This window comes from Tenrec ecaudatus, chromosome 16 (assembly GCF_050624435.1).
Source record: "Tenrec ecaudatus isolate mTenEca1 chromosome 16, mTenEca1.hap1, whole genome shotgun sequence".
Classification (NCBI taxonomy): domain Eukaryota; kingdom Metazoa; phylum Chordata; class Mammalia; order Afrosoricida; family Tenrecidae; genus Tenrec; species Tenrec ecaudatus.
This window is the reverse complement of record NC_134545.1, coordinates 87,337,626-87,355,101: the sequence shown is the minus strand read 5'-3', so window position 1 is coordinate 87,355,101 and position 17,476 is coordinate 87,337,626. Positions and strand designations below refer to the sequence as shown.

Here is a 17,476-nt window from a genome sequence, read left to right as displayed (position 1 = left end):
GACCAGGCCTTTCTCCCGGTGGCTGGACATTTTTCCTGGCTACACTTACAACTCTCTTTCCAATCCTTATTCTTTCCCAACTGTTTTTCTTTCATGGAGCAGCACTTTCTTAATTGTGTCTTTGATCGTGTGCTCAGCCTTGTCTCAGCCTCCTCTTTCTACCCTTACCTTCTAACTCTTACCCTCTGCTCCAAACACATCTCCCCCAGCTTCGCCTCTCCTTTCTGGCACGGTGGCCCGCAGCTTGGAGACACCATTCTGAGCCCAAAGCACGCTTCTCGTGGTCACAGCCCCTCTTCCCTCGTCTGATCTTCTCAAGTGCTGCTTGAGTGAAGATCATCATCATCCAAATCATTCCAATCAGCTCTTCTCTGTAGGATGGCCTCTCCTGCCCACACCTTGCTACCACGCTTTAAAAGGTGAGCCCCACTAGGCAGGAGGGAAAGTCCTTGTCTGCCATCATGTTCTACGTAGTGACTTATCAGATGGTCAGCACTGGACTTTGGGAAGGACCCCTGGATGGGCAGTGGCTAAGCCCTCAGCTGCTAATTAAGTTCATGCCCCAGTCACGCCATGGGAGAAAGATCCGACTCTCTGCTTTTGTGAGGATTGCGACCTTGGAAACCCTGTGCGGCAGTTCTAGCCTGCCCTTTATGAGTCAGAGTCAACTCGACGGCAACAGCTTTGGTTTGGTTTGGTTTGCTTTGGTTATGGGGTGCAGAACCTGTGAATGTATGTATCGACATTGATTCACTGTAATATTAACAACAATTTAGCCACACACAAAAATACTAAGAGCAAAGACATTCATCCTTCCTTCTCCGATTCTCCCTGAAGGCAGCACAGAATATTGTTGAGAAAAATGGCTGGACTTGGTTCTGGGTCTACTATCTAGCCCTCCCCGCTGTCTCCTGCTGTTGAATCAATCCCAACTCATAGTGACTACAAGACACAGTAGAGCTGCTCCTTAGGGTTTTTGAGATTATACATTTTATGAAGGCAGCAGACAACCTCATATTTCCTCTGTAGATAAGCTAGTGGATTTGAACCACCAACCCACCTTTGGGTTCCTATAATAATCCTCCCCTGCCCCCCACAAACAAGCACATTGCTATCAAGTCGATTTCAACTCACAGTAACCCTATAGGACAAGGGAGTACTGCCCTGTGGGTTTCTGAGACTCTTGAGAATAGAAAAGGAAGCCTCATCTATCTCCCAAAGAGCAGCTGTTGGTTTCAAACTGCTGACCTTGCAGTTAGCAGCCCAACTTGTAACGCACTCCACCCCTAGGGCTCCTGAAGATATAGCTCTAGTGACTCTAAGTGAGAGCACATTAAGCAAAAGCATGCTAACTGGTTCGTGGTAGAGGAGAACAGATTTTCCGTGTAGCACAGACTTTGGCTTGCATACAGAAATGCCCATGTGCATTGCAGCATATCAATTTATGCAATTTAAGGTATGTAAATGTGAGAGTTGAGAATTACTTTTTGTTTTGTTTTTAACTGATCTTTTAAAAGCATTTTCCCTATTAGACAATTAACTTAAAAATAATTTTGAATTCTTCACAGTTTGAAAAGTTGACCTTTTTTTTTTATTTTAAGATTAGCAACTGGAGGAACATGTAATATGTTGTTAAACGCAAAAGCAACAGACTGACATCATCTCTATTTTTCCTTTTAAGTTTTCATATGAGAAGGACTATCAGGGATTTTCCACAGGAAATTAAAATGCCTGATGCTCTTGAGTGATTTTTTTTCCTCCTCTCTTTTTTGTCTTACTTCCTTTAAGGAGCTCTGTGGCACTGTGGGGTAAGTGTTGGGCTGCTGACCACAAGGTCCATCATTCAAACCCACCAGCTGCTCTGCAGGAGAAAAGTGAAGCTGTTTGCTCCCGTAGAGATTCATTCTCAGAACTGCTATATTGGGCCACTAGGAGCTGGAATTGACTCAATGGCAGTGGGTTTCTTCCCTTTCTGTTGCTGTAGGGTGTATTTTAGGTCCTAAGTGAAATTCAAGTCCGGGAAGAGAGCTTGGGGTTTGTACTTTAAGGTGAACCTTAATACTTCTCGTACTTCTGGTGACGCCTCAAGGCAGCCAGCAAAAGCAGGACTGGGCAGGAGCACGTGGTCTCCTGCTTCCGCCTCTGGAGGCAACCTCAAGTTCATGCTGCAGATGGTCCTTCCACAGCCAGGCAGTAGAAGTGTCCCCGAACATTAGTGCATGCCGACCATTGGGTCGCAGCGTGGAGTCCTGGCGGTGCTGTGGAGCAAGTATTGGGTTGCTGACCGCAAGGTCAGTGGGTCAAACTCACCAGTGGCTCTACAGGAATTAGAAGAGGCTACCATAAAAATCTGGAGGAAAACAGAAAAGGAGCCATTGGCCTCTGTTCTATTGAGTTGCTGTGTGCCGCCGTGCATCAACTCAGGGCATTAGTTTGGCTTTACGGTACTATGGTTAGGAGCACCTACGGGGCTTGCAGTCAGGGATGCCCAGTTTGAGTCCCAGTTTTGTCACTTACCAGCACAACCTGGGGCAAGTTACTTAACATGTTTACATGTGTACAAAATAGAATAATAATGGGCTTTATCTCAGAAAATACAAAAAATGTTGAAAACCAGATCAAGTCCAGCATGCATCAGAGAGGGAATCAACTGACATAGTTTTAACTGTTCAAGTCAGATTCATGCCTTTCTTTGATCTACCCGCATCTTGCCAGTGCTCTCTGTTTAGTAACCCCATACCCCCTCTCCCCACGTCCCTCGATTGTGGATAGAAGGAGTTTACGGAGGGTTTTTTTCCTATGTAGTTCCCACGAATGAATCTTGGACTCTCACTGTCATCCACAGCCTTCTGCAAACTGGCAGTACTGTCAGCAACCCATCTCCTCCCCTACCACACACACCTCTTTCTTCCCGTACCCTCAGGGAACCTTTACTCCTGCTACTGTTTCTGAAGGGCTATCTATCTTGACTTGAGTGTGCCCCAGAGTTGTAACTATGCAAATGAACATATGCAAACCTAACATGACTAATGAAATAAAACAACTAGAAACCATAATAGTAAGGGGTAGAAATATGTAGGAACAAGAGGATAGTTCTATAGTTCATCAGCGCCACACTGCACTCTGAATTTATCATCCATTCCATGTGGCCCTTCGGAGAGGGGCTGCCCAATTATCTTACAGGTAGGTTTTGGGTCTCCACTACATCCACGCCCCTTCATATAGATTTGGCTGTTTTTGAACTTCTGATACCACTTCCCTCATGCTCGCATAGGCTGGTGTACTTCCATGTGGGCTTCCTGGCTTCCCTGTAGCCTTGCCTTTTTTCCTAGCTGCTCATTGAAGTAACCGCCTCCTTTTCCTTTACAGATCTACGTAATTGACAGTGCAGACAGAAAGAGATTCGAAGAGACGGGCCAGGTAAGTAATTCTCTGTCAAGCTACTTCACCAATAACTGGGTATTCATCAATCTGTCTGGTAACCGGTGGTGGTGGGGTGGCATTTTTTTGTTTAACCTTTGTAGTTCAAACAAGATAGTCAGTGTGGCAAGCAGGCAAGGAGTCTGAACTGTCTAAAGGAAAAGTACTTGGGAGTAAGTCTCTGAAATTTTTTTATTTAATTAAAACATTCTAATCAAATTAAATTATTAAAATCTAAGCAAATGGAACTTTTCTTCAGACCTCAAATCTTTCAGGACACACACACACATCTGCCACCTAGAACTGAACCCCCAGAATGAGTTAGTTTAGTCATTTCTACTAACACTTTACAATGCCAACTTAACCAATCCAGGGGTAACTTTGAGAAACTCAAAGGAGATGGGAAGAAATGTGCAAACCAGCCTAAGGTGCTCATCTTTCCAAGCCAGGAGATGAAGGTGTAATTTGAACCCAAATACAGCATACATGTCAACATGATTTCACTGTGTGATTGGCATATGCAGTTATGAAATAGAGAAGCCATGGGCATAGACCATTTCCCCAGACTGTATGCCCTGACAGAAGAAGCAAGAAGTAGACTAGTCCTTTTCAGAGAACCGTACTTAATTCTCGCCACGGAGTCCTTGCTGCCACCAGTGACCTGCCAAAGACAGCACTTCTCATGTCTGTGTGCCTTTTGGAAATTATCAGATTGGAAACTCTCCGCCTCTTGGAGACAGCCCATCTGCTTTCCATACTCTGGTGAGTCCTGAAGCAGCTCATGTAAAGATGACATGGAGGCTGTGCCTGACCTCATTGGTCCAAGGCAAGGGCAGTCCCTGCGAAACAGAGGTCAGACATGCCTCCTCCCTCCAATCTTCTTCCCCAATTCTGACAGCAGCCACCCCTCCCATAGTCCCTCCACTTCTCTCCTGGGTTCCACTGTGCACTGCAGTGGTCACACACAACTTCCAGGCAATACTCACAATCATGGGAATTATTAGGGTACTCAACAGATTATGGTTTAGGATACAGTCCGTTGGTCTGGAATGCGTCTTCGCAGCCATACCTACAGGCACTGCTCTCTCTGGCCTTTGCATTTCAGCCATGTGGCCCCTTGGCCTCTGCCCGGCTCAGACAGGTGGTAGAAAGCTTTTGTAGGACTGCTGATAGGACACTCCCCTTTGCCACAAGTGTTCACCGAAGACCTCAGCTCTAGCTTCATGGGTCAACCCTGGGTTTCCGAACTTGGCTGATTGTTAGAGTCACCTGGGGTTTTATGAAACTGCAGATCCCTGGCCTCTATTTGCAACCTGATGAATAAGCACCTCTAAGGGGAGGAGCCCAGGATCCTCAGGTGGTTCCAATGATCAACTAAATTTGGGACCCTGGGAGTCAGCAAACCTAACTTCCCCAATTAAGTGTCTGGAGGCAACCCACTCCACAGGTGAGCCTCCTGCCCAAAGGCACTCAATGTTCCTTGCTCGGTGGACCAGGAGCCCACCACTATGTCTTGTGCTTTGGGTTCTGCTGCTGCCATATCTGGTGTTACAGCTGTCTCTTGGATCCAGGAGGTCCAGCATTCAGGGATCTCAGGGTCCAAAAGATGTGCACTGATCCTGGCTCTTCTCTCTTGACGGTGGTGAGAAGCCCTCCTCCTAGCCTCTGAGATGGCTTGTTTTGTCCAAATGTTTACAACCACAACTAACCCTGTTAACAGTTGTTCACAACTGAATCATATAATCCTATCACGATCTTCACCCACCTTCTTCTACCCAGACCCTCCGGAAAAGAGGGAATCTACCCACTCTACATAGTCCCACCCAGTCGTTTGGTGGGAGTTACCAAGAGTATGGCCAGAAGAGAGGCAGTAATTCATTCACTGCGCTGCCAATGTTAAATATGAGCTTGGAGGTGAAGGGTGTTGCATGTAATCACCTGCCTCGTGAACCATCCAGTTCTCTTTGAGAGCCAGTGTTTTAAGTAGCTAAAAGGTGAGTTTAATGTGGAGAAAGTGGGGCTTGTCACTTAGGTAAATAAACACCTTTTCCTGAGCTCACTGCATACAAATTCAGCATATAATTTAGACCCCAACTCAATCACCTAAAAATCAGACACCTTGACAGGTAGTCCAGTCCAGTTTTTTTAGGGTGTGCATTGGATGAGGTGTCGTGTAGAGCCACGTGTACCTGCCTCAGAGATGAGAACAGAACCAGAGCTCGGAAGCAGGGCTTTTTAAACTTCTTCCACCCGGGGCCTCTTTGCATCTGATAAAACGGCAACCCGGGCCAGCCCCACCGGAACCACCTGGGATGCGTGATTTTGCATTCAGAAACCTGGCGCTGTTGCCAAATTCTTCAGGCCCCCACGTTTAGGAATGCTGTTTAAGCTTTTCTCTGAGGCGATTGTCATTTTCTGTTTAAATTTAGAGGGTGGCGTGGGCATGCACCCACACACACATACCTTTGTTGCTGTCGGTGGTCTTCCAGTCGGCCCTGACTCCTGTCGAAGGACATCCTGTGTGCAGAAGGACTTCTCCAAAGGGTTTTGAGATGGTGGCCTTTCACAGTGGAGGCACCTGCAGCGAGTGTGCCCTGCCAGCCTTTTGGTTACACTTACCTATCTGCACCACGCAGGGACGCCTCCTGTCCATCTAGAGAGAGAAGGGGATTGATAGAGGCCTATCTCGAGTAAGCTTTGACTCCCGAGCACTGCTTGCATCCTCTCCCTTCAACAGTGGTTTCAAAGGATGACTAATGCGTCCACAGCAGGATCTGCGAAAAAGTCCCACTCCTGGGCCCCATGCCCGTCTTTGCATAGTCAGCATCTCTGACAGGCTCAGGAATCTGCCCTCTGCCAGGGGAGTCTTCCACTGCCCCTCGAAAGATGCTGGTTGATTGGCTTAACTCTGTGAGGCTTGTTTTTTCTAGTCAGAGGTTATCTGGTTAGGAGCTAGCCATTTTCACCCCTCCCTCCTTCTCCCCCCGAACGCCCCAGGAACTGGCCGAGCTGCTGGAGGAGGACAAGCTGAGTGGCGTGCCCGTGCTCATCTTTGCGAATAAGCAGGATTTGCTGACGGCAGCCCCGGCCTCAGAAATTGCCGAAGGATTGAACCTGCACACCATCCGGGACCGAGTCTGGCAGATCCAGTCTTGCTCAGCTCTCACGGGAGAGGGCGTTCAGGTTAGTGAGCTCACTGGGAGGCTCCATCACCTAGCAACACAGCGGCCACCCAGGGTGGTCATTCTGATTGGCTGGGCTCATCTAGTTTGAAAAAAAGATCTGAAGCAAATAGCCTTTGATTGGCAGATGCACCATCCCAGGATGTGGAGGGCAGAGGTTCACTCTACTTTACAATCAACCTGATCTCTTCCCTGTGGGGCAGGAGGGCAGAACAGGAGACCTGGCAGGCCCATTCTTCCCTGGTTGGGTTGGGGCTTTGTGCTGTACCTAAAAGTATGGCTGACTGCACTCGGAGGCAGCACACCCACTTGTTACCCTAGCCCTGCTGTGTTCCTTTTTTTCCGTGGCACTGGTTGCCAGTAGGTTGGTATCTGTTAACTGCTACCTTAGGTTGGTTTCCCAGGGGGAGACTTCTGCTGACAGAAAGCCCAGGCCTGTCCTAAACAACTGTATTCCGGAGTAGCAGACTCCCTCTCATTTGATACTAATTTAGGGCGGAAACCGGTTGTATCCCAGACACCCAAGAGACTATCCTCAAAGAGTAATAAACATTTTCAACTCCAGTGCTTCAAGCAGCCTCCAGTCCGTTGACATTCCAGAGTCAGCGCTCCAGGACGACTTCTTTATCCTGAAGCCCCAAGCACGTTCCACAGACTTGGTTTTAAGCATCTGGTGGCCTGCCCAGGGTGTGTCACAGCACGGTGGGCATTGGGCAGTGCTGCTCTGGGAGTTTGTGGGAAACCAGCAATATCTAAGGCAGCGGTTCTCAACCTGTGGGTCACGACCCCTTTGGGGGTCGAATGACCCTTTCACGGGGGTTGCCCGATTCCTAAGAGTAACAAAATTACAGTTATGAAGTAGTAATGAAAATAATTCTATGGTTGGAGGGATCACCACAACATGAGGAACTGTGTTAAAGGGTGGTGGCATGAGAAAGGTTGAGAACCACTGATCTAAAGATTGTATCTTCTCCCCTCCTTGCCATCTGGCATGTGTATGATGGCCTGGTCCGTTTGCTTTCTCTGAAGCTGGTGTTTTGGGATAGAGTCGGAGATTTGATGCCCAACCATGGTCCTGCAGCCTCTTTCCATTCTTTCTTCCATTCTCCTAAGACATCTGACATGGATTTGTCTTAAAGCTGCCTGATGGCTTTCCTCAAGCAAATGATCATTTCCTTGAATTATCTCAGTTGTTCCAATAGGTTGGCTGCTGGGATGTGTGTGTGTGTGTGGGGTGTTTGTGGTGTGTGTGTGTGTGTGTGTGTGTCCCCTCGAGCTCATGCTTGTCGGCTTGGTCTTTGAGTCTGCAGGCAGACCAGTAGGCACAAGAAGAGTACTGCACCCTTGGAAAGCCCTCCATACATGTGTTTGAGTGGCGGGCCACTTGACTGGCCAGAAATGACCTCAGCTACATCCCCAGGGTGGATTGATCAGCTTTGTGGGTCTCTGTGAAGTTTCCATTTGGGAGAGGCTTTTTTGAGCCCAATTCCCTAACTTCCTTCTTAGAATCATATTATAAAATCAATGTATTCCCACGATTAATCATACAAAAATATATAACATTAAATTGTAAATGTATCTAAAGTGAAATGTCCTTTCTTCCCTAATCCCACCCCTGAAGGAACGGCCTCTCATAAGTAGTTCCACTCTTCTGCAATCACTTAGATGGTTCTAGATCTGTGGACTCTTCTGCATATTCTTTTTCAGCTTAATTTACAATAAGCATACTGCAACCCAGCATGTTTTGGAATAAGTATACTCGGGTCATTTTAATTTCACGTTTCCCAGTTATAACTGACTTCTAGGGCGGGGAAATTTTTCATAAAGTAATAGTAACTCCCTCTGGATTTGCATGCAATGGTATTGGTGAGGCCTATGATTTTTTTTGCCTTTAACAAAAAAAATTTTTTGAAGAGCCCTGGTTGCGCAGTGGTTTGAGCACTGGACTAACAGCAAAGTCAGTGGTTCGGACTCACCTGGGAGAGAGACGGGGGTATCTGCTACTGCGAAGACTCATCTCGGAAACCTGTGGGAGCAGTTCTAGTCTGCCCTGTAGGGTCGCTGTGAGTCAGAGTGGACTTGAGGGTGGGTGTGGGTGTGTGGGTGTGTGTGTAACAGCAGCAGCAGCAGCAGCAGCGGCGGCGGCAGCTTTGGTTGTGTTCCTACAAACCATTTCCACACCAGGACCTTGCTTCCCTAAAAGCTTCAGAACCCAAATGCAGAAAATAGGGTCTGGGGAGACTGTATGAGTGAGGCTATATAGAAGTGCATACAGGTGGGGACATGCGCTCACACATGTGGGGTGTGCCGCATAGGAAAGTGGGAGCTGACTGCCCTGCCGTCTTTTGTCACTTGACCAGTGTGTTGAAAGGAAGAAAAGGCCAAGCTGGCACTAACAGTGACTCTTGTCGTTTTCTGCCTCAGGGACGTCAGAAAGGACTAGAGCATCTAGAATGGGTATTTAGAGTAGGGGCACTGCTTCTGAGAGGCCGGAGGTGGGGGGAAGCCCCCCGCCTCACCCCGGAGAGCAGTGAGCAGTCTATTCCTAGCTGTGCAACTGCCCTAGAAGCCCATGCTTTGTAAGTCACAGGGTCTGCAGGCCCCAAAGGGCAGTGAGCCAGTAGGGGCCAGAGGGAGAGGCAGGCCTTAGAATCTTCCACCCATTAGAATCAAGGGAGAATGTTCGTGATGGTTTGGTTTCAATGACAGTTCTCAGATACAGAACCTAGCTCACAGGAAATGATCTCCAGAGAGCCAGCCAGTAGCAACAAGAGAGAGAGAGAAGACTTTAGATGGAGGAGAAAGAGTTTGAAGGTCATTTAATTAGTTTAGTGGATAGTACCATGGTGTATAGAATTGGGTAGTTAAGACTGGGATTTCAAGGTTAATGAGATTAAATTATGGTTAATAGAATGATATAAATTTAGAGAATTTAACCATTATTTGAAATGGGTTATTTAATAAAAATGTTAATTAAGAAGGGAAGCTGGCTGTCGATTGCCCTTTAGAGGTAACCTTTGGGGGCTGGGGAAAGGTCACTGGAGTTTTCCTGCGCTGGGAGACACCGCCCGACCACGCCTCCACACCACGCCCCCCTCAGGGAACGCATTGACCTAAGCTCTTGCCCCACCTCCAGCTTCTTGGTTTTCACTTTCAAAACTCACAGAAGTGGAATTTGCCTGCTGCATTGACCTGCAGGCCTTTAATGATTTTTATTCGTTAAGGCTCAAAGTGATCCTAAAAAAATTAAAAGACTACATTAGAAAATAGTCCACGAAACCTAGTTGGGGTTCACTTTCAGATGTAGATACTGTGCAGTCAATACTAAAGTCCCCTAAATTCTTAACTTTTCCTCTCCCTCCACCACCCCTGCAAAGTTGGTCGGGATCGGGCAAATCTATCAAAAAATCGATCCAGCACTATCGGATCGGGTAACATCTGATACCCCCATGTGAAAGACCCTGGCGGAAAAGTAGTGCAAAGGTTAAAAAAACAAAAAGACCTGGAATGTCTATTTCCGTTTCAAATGTTTGAAGACTGCCTACGTTGTGAGTGTGTATGCAATCCAACGTGTGTGAGAGAACTGCCGTACGTCTAGAGCAGGCACCCGTTCCCGGGGGAGCCAAGGGAAGAGGCCCCCGGTGAGCTCTGCCCTCTGCGGGCTGGCCGTGAAGGCATCTCATTTCTGATTTGAGATCATGGAGGTGCTGGTTCCTGAGACAGGAGCCCTGGTAGTCTAGTGGTTATGACTTGGGCTGTGATCCTCATGTTGGGCAGTTTGAAACCACCAGCAGCTCCAAGAGAGACAGAGTTTTCTGTTCCTATACACCAGTGGTTCTCAACCTTTGGGTCGTGACCCCCTTGGGGGGTTGAAAGACCCTTTCACTGGGGTCGCCCAATTCATAACAGAAGCAAAATTACAGTTATGAAGTAGGAACAAAAATAATTTGTTTGGGCATCCCCACAACGTGCAGAACTGCACTCAAGGGTCTCGGGTGTTAGGAAGGTTGAGAACCCCTGCAGCGTAAACCGCTACAGCCTCAGCAAACCCACTGGGGGTCACTATGAGTCAGTGTAGACTCAGCAGTGAGAGAGAGATTCCTGGGACAGAGTTCAAGGTCTTGTTCCCCTTGATGTTCTCCGGGCAAGTCTTGCAAGAAAAGACAACGCCATATATGGTTCAACAGCCCCGTTCTGGGTGTAAAAATGGACTTTCAAGGGCTTCCAGAGAGTACGGAACAAGCGTGCCTTTGCCTGATGGATGATGACGAGGAAGCAGGCCCGGCTTATAATTAAAGCAGGTTTTCATGAGAAACTGACAGGAACAGAATAGGTAAGGGCACGCAAAGCAGAAGGAGAGCATCAATCTCGGGAACGGGTCCAGCGGAGAGGCCCACAGTCCAGAGGGGTGACCAGAAGAGACCCAGTTATGTCAAGTTGATGAAGGCAGAAAGAGGAGCAGCTGAAAAATGTCTGCGAGGGATAGCCGAAGACGCTTGTCAACCTGGAGGAAGTCCCGCTCTGCTCTCGTGGCCGGCCAGGGGTGCTAGGCCGCCCTAGTGTCTAATGGGTAGCCCAGGGATTCTCATTTTTTCTGCTCCCTCAGGGGCTTGGGAAATAATAGCGAACAAAGCCTCTGGTGTGGAGCCTGAGAGCATCAGGGAAATCAGTCCCTCTTCCACCACAGGCCCGAATGTGAACCCTACACCACACCTCTTTGCCGTTGTGGTTTCGGGTGTTTTAAGACACCTGTCGAAAGCTTCATGTGTGTGTCTGTGTGTAATCAAAACGACACAAGATTTACGTTTCCTTTCAAAGCTGAGATCAGCAGCTTTAGCCTGGCCTCTAGCCTAGTCCTAACAGACCCGCTGACCCCAAGAGCGGGTGAGCTACCCACAAGCCCTCCTGTGTCTCCTCCTCCCTCTCCCCCTCCCCTGTTCACATCTCCCCCAACCACAGGAGTGTGGCGGCAGCCTAGGATGGTCTTGCTGACCTAGAAAGAACCGTGCACAGGCCAATCCCTGAGCCGGGCGCTGGACTTCAGACCAGCCTTGCAGATGACCCCCGGCACTCACTCACCGACCCTCATTTCTTTTTCCTTTCCTACAGGACTTTTCCCTCAAAATCCCCACAGAATGTCATTACCTTAAAGGATCAAGTACATTTACCACTTCCCTCGAGGCCCCGCATCCACTTGTGATTGTCCCCCGAGTGTGCAGGGAACCGCTTATCCGCTCGATCACCAGGCCTCGGGCTGACTTTTCAGATTTAAACATTTCATTACACCGAGAAAAGCCAGTTCTGTTTGGGATGCACAGTTTTGCTTCCCTCTCTGGTGCAGCGCCCAGGAAAAAAATGACTAGCGAGCCATCGCCATTGTTTATGACACTGCACCCAGCTGTTCCTTGACCCCGGGGGCCTAGTGGCACAATGGGATGGGCCGCCCTGCACAGCGAGGATCTGAGCACCTCGCCATCTTAAAGCAGTTAAGGATATGACTGTGCAGTCTTTGTGGCTTTAGAAATCTGGCCCGCCCAACCATGGCGGTCGCTGCTTCCTTCCGACCATAGAGCCGTGATGGATGCCCTGGAAGGAGATCAAGTTAAAAAGATCAGTGCGGTGAGAGACCACTCTTCCCATGAAAGCAGCACCAGGCCTTCAATCGGGAAGGTAGAGCGCTGTCATCAGTAGCTTCCCACGACACAGCCTTCTATTTTCCCCAAGACTTCCCATCTTGAAAGGGGTGAGATGGTGACATGGTAGGATTTATTTCCTCCCCAGGGGGCCAAATAAAGCTCAGGGTTGGAGGTCTGAGGTCTCTCTCTAGTCTCCACTATTGAGTGGAAGCTCATCAATCCAAATTCGGTTTCAGCACACTTGGCCAGGGCAAGGTGTGGTCTGGATGGAAGGACGTCCTCACCTCCTAACTAAGGTGGCCAATCCCAAGCTGGAGGTCAAAATGCATGCAGACAATTCGCCAAACCAGTTTGTAACAATACAAGTTCAGCCGTTAAACAAACCTGTGTTCAACTTCCCTCTGCTGGAATTGGAGCAAGTAACCCAATTCAAGTTGAAGATCACCTTTTCTCGGCCTTCTGTTTGGAAACAACCCGAAAAAAACCCACGAAGCCTTGCCAAATAAGGCTAGAGTGGGATGGAGCCTACAGAGTTTCACGTCTCACCACGCTGCTGTCTGTGAGCTCGGCTTTCCAGTGGGAGCCGTGGCCCTGCAGGGAGTGCCTCTGCTGGGAGCCTGCAGCCAGCTGCAAGGGCAGCCTGTCACGCACGGCCCTGGAGGGATCTTGAGGCTGAGTGGCTGACAAGAGCCTCCTTGGCTGGAGGGCTACCCCGTCCCATGCCCTGCATTCCCCAGGAAGTCACAATGCAGAAAACACTGGCAGGGCCAAGCCCAGCTGCCCACCCCTTTACTGCCGAGAAAGGGTAAATGAGTAAAAAGGATGGACACCCAGGTTCGCAGCCCACCTCAGCCACTTTGAGGCCTGTGGTTATTAGGCGAGCTGTTTTCCCTCCCTCCCCTGTGAAAGGGGAACATCAGCACCCACTCCACTAGGTGGCTGGCAGGATCAGAGACTTTGGGCAAAGTGTTTAAAAACTGCCCGAGACACATAGTAAGCCCTCCAATGTTAGCTGTTACTATTAATTGGACAGAGATTAAGTGTCTGCTGTGGGCCAGGTGCTGTGGTTGCTCTGTGAATACAGCCACGTACCCTTCCCTTCCCCTCGGGGATCTGGAACAACATTTTCGTCTTTCCATCCCACGAGGTTATCAGCACCTTTGCCCTTCCTGCCTCCTCACCCCCACCCGCAGCAACCCCTAGGCACTTGAGAACTTCAGCTAGGAGGGGCCCCCATCGCCCCGCATCCTTGCCGCCACTACAGGCCAGGCTGCTGGGTGCTGACCTCTGCGAGCCCTCTGTGGGCCAGCTCGGGGCTGGACTCGCAGGGCCTCCTCCGGCCCGCAGACATCTAGAGACAGGCTCGCTGCGCAGCAGGCCACCGCCGCCCTAAGGGGACGCACACCCGGACCGAGCCTCCCAGCGCCCTCCACCTTCAGCTGTGGTCGCCTGCAGCTGAGTCAATGTTGTCCCCTTGTCTGCCTGCGTTCATGTTCTGTTACATGTGAGAAAGAGGAGAGGAGGTGGTCTTCATATTTCTCAGTGGTTCTCAACCTTCCTAATGCCGCGACCCTTTAATACAGTTGTGGTGACGCCCCAGCCATAAATTTATTAATTTTTTGTCTTTTAAATCATTTTATCGGGGCCTCATACAACTCTTATCGCAATCCATACATCGTGTCAAACACATTTGTATATTTGTTGCCACCATCATTCTGAAAACATTTGCTTTCTACTTGAGCCCTTGGTATCAACTCCTCATTTTGCCCCTCCCTCCCACCTGCCCCCCATTAAAATTATTTTCGTTGCTACTTCATTACTGTCATTTTGCTACTGTTATGAATCGGGCGACTCCTGTGAAGCGTCGTTTGACCATAAGGCGTCACCACCCACAGGTTGAGAACCGCCAGCCTAGCGCGTCCTTTGATCCATCTAGAAGGAGAAGCTCGAAGTGTGCGCCTTGCTCGGCTTGTGCTGGTCACGAGGGGCAGCCCTGAGTGCTGAGGGAGCCTGGCTATCTTAAGACATCCCGCTCTTTATTTGTAGGATTTTTTTGTCTCCTGGCAGGTGATCATTTTTTTCCCCTGGAAACCAATCAGCTACTAAAATTAACCACACTCCTCTCTGAATTAATCCTTCTCAAATGGTGGTCTTCCAGTGGCCCCAATTGTACTGAGCCCTGGCCTGCCGAGCCCCGCCCCCCACCGTGACCAGGTGCTCGCCACCTTTGGGCGTTCAGCCTTAGGCAGCCTCATCTCGGCAAATGCCACAGGGTCCACTCTGGGGACAGCCGGCCGATTGTCTGGTTCTCCCGGCCAAGCGCGCTGATGGCAAGCGGCAGTTTTCTCACCCCTGTAAATTCCGGTTCCGGTCAGATTAGCCAGGAGATCGGCGGCCTGCTGGTGGTTCTGCAGTGATGTATTGTTTCTGGGATTAATGTTCCGAGGGCCAGGGGTGTCAGCTGATAGTTATTACTTTAAGCTGTCTCAGCTGTTCTGGTTCAGCAGCTTGCTCCCTGGTCACCGGGAATGTGGGGCTCAGCAGGCATGGACCAGGGTCTCTCTCTCTCTCCTCTCTCTCTCCTCTCTCTCTCTCTCTGACATGCTCGTGCATGTGCTACAGATAGGAGGGCAGGGCTCTGGTTTTGTTCTGAGGCCTCTCTGCACCCCTGGAAGGTCAGGATGGGGGGTGCTCAGGGGGCAGGGCCAGTGTTCAGGTGTGGCTCTGAAGGGGGTTGAAAAGAAGGTCAAGGCAGAGGACAGGCCTGGCAGCTGGAGAATGCATGCCACCTGCCAGGTGGCTGTAGGCATTGTGTGAGGGTTTGTTGTGTTTATTTTTTACCTCTGTCCCCTCTAGGAGAGGACACTGTCAAAGTCACTGTGACTTTAAGTGCACCTTCTCCCGGATCCCTCTGGGTCCCTCTTCTTGGTCACGCTTCCAGTCCTGAGAGGCCAGGCCCTCTGAGAGGGATCTTGGAGTGACGCCCGCCCGAGAGGCAGCAATGCGTGTATCCAGTAACACACACGCTGTTGGTGGGGTTGTTTTTCCAAAAAAGAAATTTAATTTCACCCCGAGTGTCCACTGCCACCCTGGAAACCCACTGGGGCACCAGAAGGGCGGCTTATGGAGGGCAATGCCCTAGCAGAGGTCAGCTTTTAGAAACGGCCAACACTGCTGCCTTCTCTCCTGATCGCTCCTCCCTCCGAGGGGCCTTGGTCCAGACAGATGTGTTTGCTTTTTCAGAGGGAGCGCCCCAGGTCCCATCTCAAGTTCAGATACTGGGCCCTCTTCCCCACCAGCTACCCCCTCCAGCAGGCCAGCTCCCTGGTGGTCCCAGAGGGGGCCCCTGGACAACCCCCCCCCCCATCACTAACACTGCCTTTCTCTGCCCTTCCCCTCCAAGGACGGCATGAACTGGGTCTGCAAAAACGTCAACGCCAAGAAGAAGTAAAAGCTACACGGATGGAGATGGAGGTGCAGGAGCTGCTGCGGGAGCCGCATTCTGCCCTGAAAACCACTCATTTGCTGCTTTCTGACCAAATGCTTCTCCATCTGTGCGCAGCACAGCTGCCTGACAGGAAGAGCAGCGCAGTTTAAGCGAGAATCCCTGTTCCAGCAGTAGGTTTAATCGATCTCTGAGGTTCAGTATCATTTTTCAAATAAAGGAATTATATTATTTCCTCTGCATAATTGAAGTAGTATTAAATGTCTCAGCACATGATTAGAAAATGAGATCTTTTTAAATGAGCAAGAGATTGCATTCCAGTTTAGACAATTCCAATGGGCTCTTTTTTTCTTCTTTCCTGTTTTAGTGGGGGGGTGGCGAGAAGAAAGAGGAAGGGGGCAGCCTGGGCCCAATTCATATGTGTACTGACCTGTCCCTTCCACCACACTGCGGCCTCGCCTCCGTGCCTCTTAGCATCACCGAGGGAGCAGGCTTGGGGCTGTGGTGGGGGAGGGGAGAGCGGCAGATGATTAAACCATGGTGTCATGCAGGTAGCAAGACTGTGTGTGTAACCCTCACCCTTTGGACAGGGGAGGGAACCCTTTCTGGAAAACAAGCCACGGCAGAACTATATACCAGCCCCAGCGCCCACCCAGTCCCACCACCCAGGGAAGCCAATTCTTAGAACTTTTGACTGGAATGACATCTGAAATGTAAGGAGAGGTGGGAGTTCCATTCCAGAAAAATGACAAGGTCCTTAAAAAGCCCTCTCACCCGGAGAGCCCAGGCCGCCTTGAACAGGCTGTCTCCAGTTCAGCAGAGCGGGGAGCAGCCGAGGAGATTAGCTGCCTCCTCCAGGTCGTCCCATGGAAGGGATTTCTCAAGCTCAAAGAGTCCTGTGTGGAACTGATCACAATAGGCTGCTGATATCAGATTTTACAAAGAAATGCCGCGCCACCATGAACCTGCTCCTCAGAGAAAAGCCAGGCTGATCGATTTTTTAAAAGAGATCAATTTTCACCGAGCTGGCAGCTTTGTGGGATGGGTCGATCCCGGTGGAAAGGGCCTGCTGCTAGAAAGAAGCAGGTGTGTGTGCGGCCCAGGGGTCGTGTCCAGGGAACTAGAGTCCGCCCACCTGCCCAGCCCCAAGCCTCCTGTGCTCCCCTTCAGCCCCAAGGCCCTCTGTTAGTCAGTCAGAGAGGAATGATCGATTTCTCCTGCCTCATGGTGCAAACAAGATGCGTTCCTGGGCCTTAAGGGAACGTCACTGGAATTAAACTCTGCCCTAAAGTCTGAGCACGGGGAATTTCAGAGGGCAAATAAGAAACTTCCCAGGCCCGGCTGGTCCCAGGAGGCCCACTGCCATCTCATCCTGAGTCCTGGACTTCCTCGAGCCCACCAAGGCACTTGAGCAGAGCAGTGGGCCTCTCCTGGCCAGCTCTCGGTGCCCAGCCTTTTCTGGACAAGAACTGCAGGTGAGAGGAGCACGGCCAGTTTCCAAGGTGATCTGGGGTGAAGGTCATTCACAAAGCTAGAGATGACCTGGTAGGTGCCCTGGGATTGCTTCATTGGCTCACCCAGGATTCTGTCTGTGAACAGGGGCCTACGAAATTATCCAAAACTCCAGACTTCCCGGAGCTGAGTTGATGAAGACTCAGAGCAACCCTACAGGACAGGGCAGAACTGCCCCTATGCGTTTCCAAGACAGTAACTCCTTACGGGAGTAGAGAGCCTCGTCTTTTCCCCAAGGAATGGCTGGTGGTTTCAAACTGCTGACCTGGCAGTTAGCAGCC

General features: G+C 50.0%; 1 protein-coding gene across 1 annotated transcript in view; it reads left to right on the top strand.

Moving 5' to 3' along the window:
• The window catches only part of ARL3 (ARF like GTPase 3), a 44,517-nt gene extending 28,589 nt beyond the window's left edge, over window positions 1–15,928 (top strand). The window contains exons 4-6 of the mRNA XM_075534163.1: window positions 3,370–3,420; window positions 6,418–6,603; window positions 15,642–15,928. Of these exons, the coding sequence (XP_075390278.1) occupies window positions 3,370–3,420; window positions 6,418–6,603; window positions 15,642–15,689 (285 nt within the window). The 3' untranslated portion in view covers window positions 15,690–15,928. The remainder of the gene's footprint in view (window positions 1–3,369; window positions 3,421–6,417; window positions 6,604–15,641) is intronic.
• The last annotated feature ends 1,548 nt before the right edge of the window (window positions 15,929–17,476 follow it).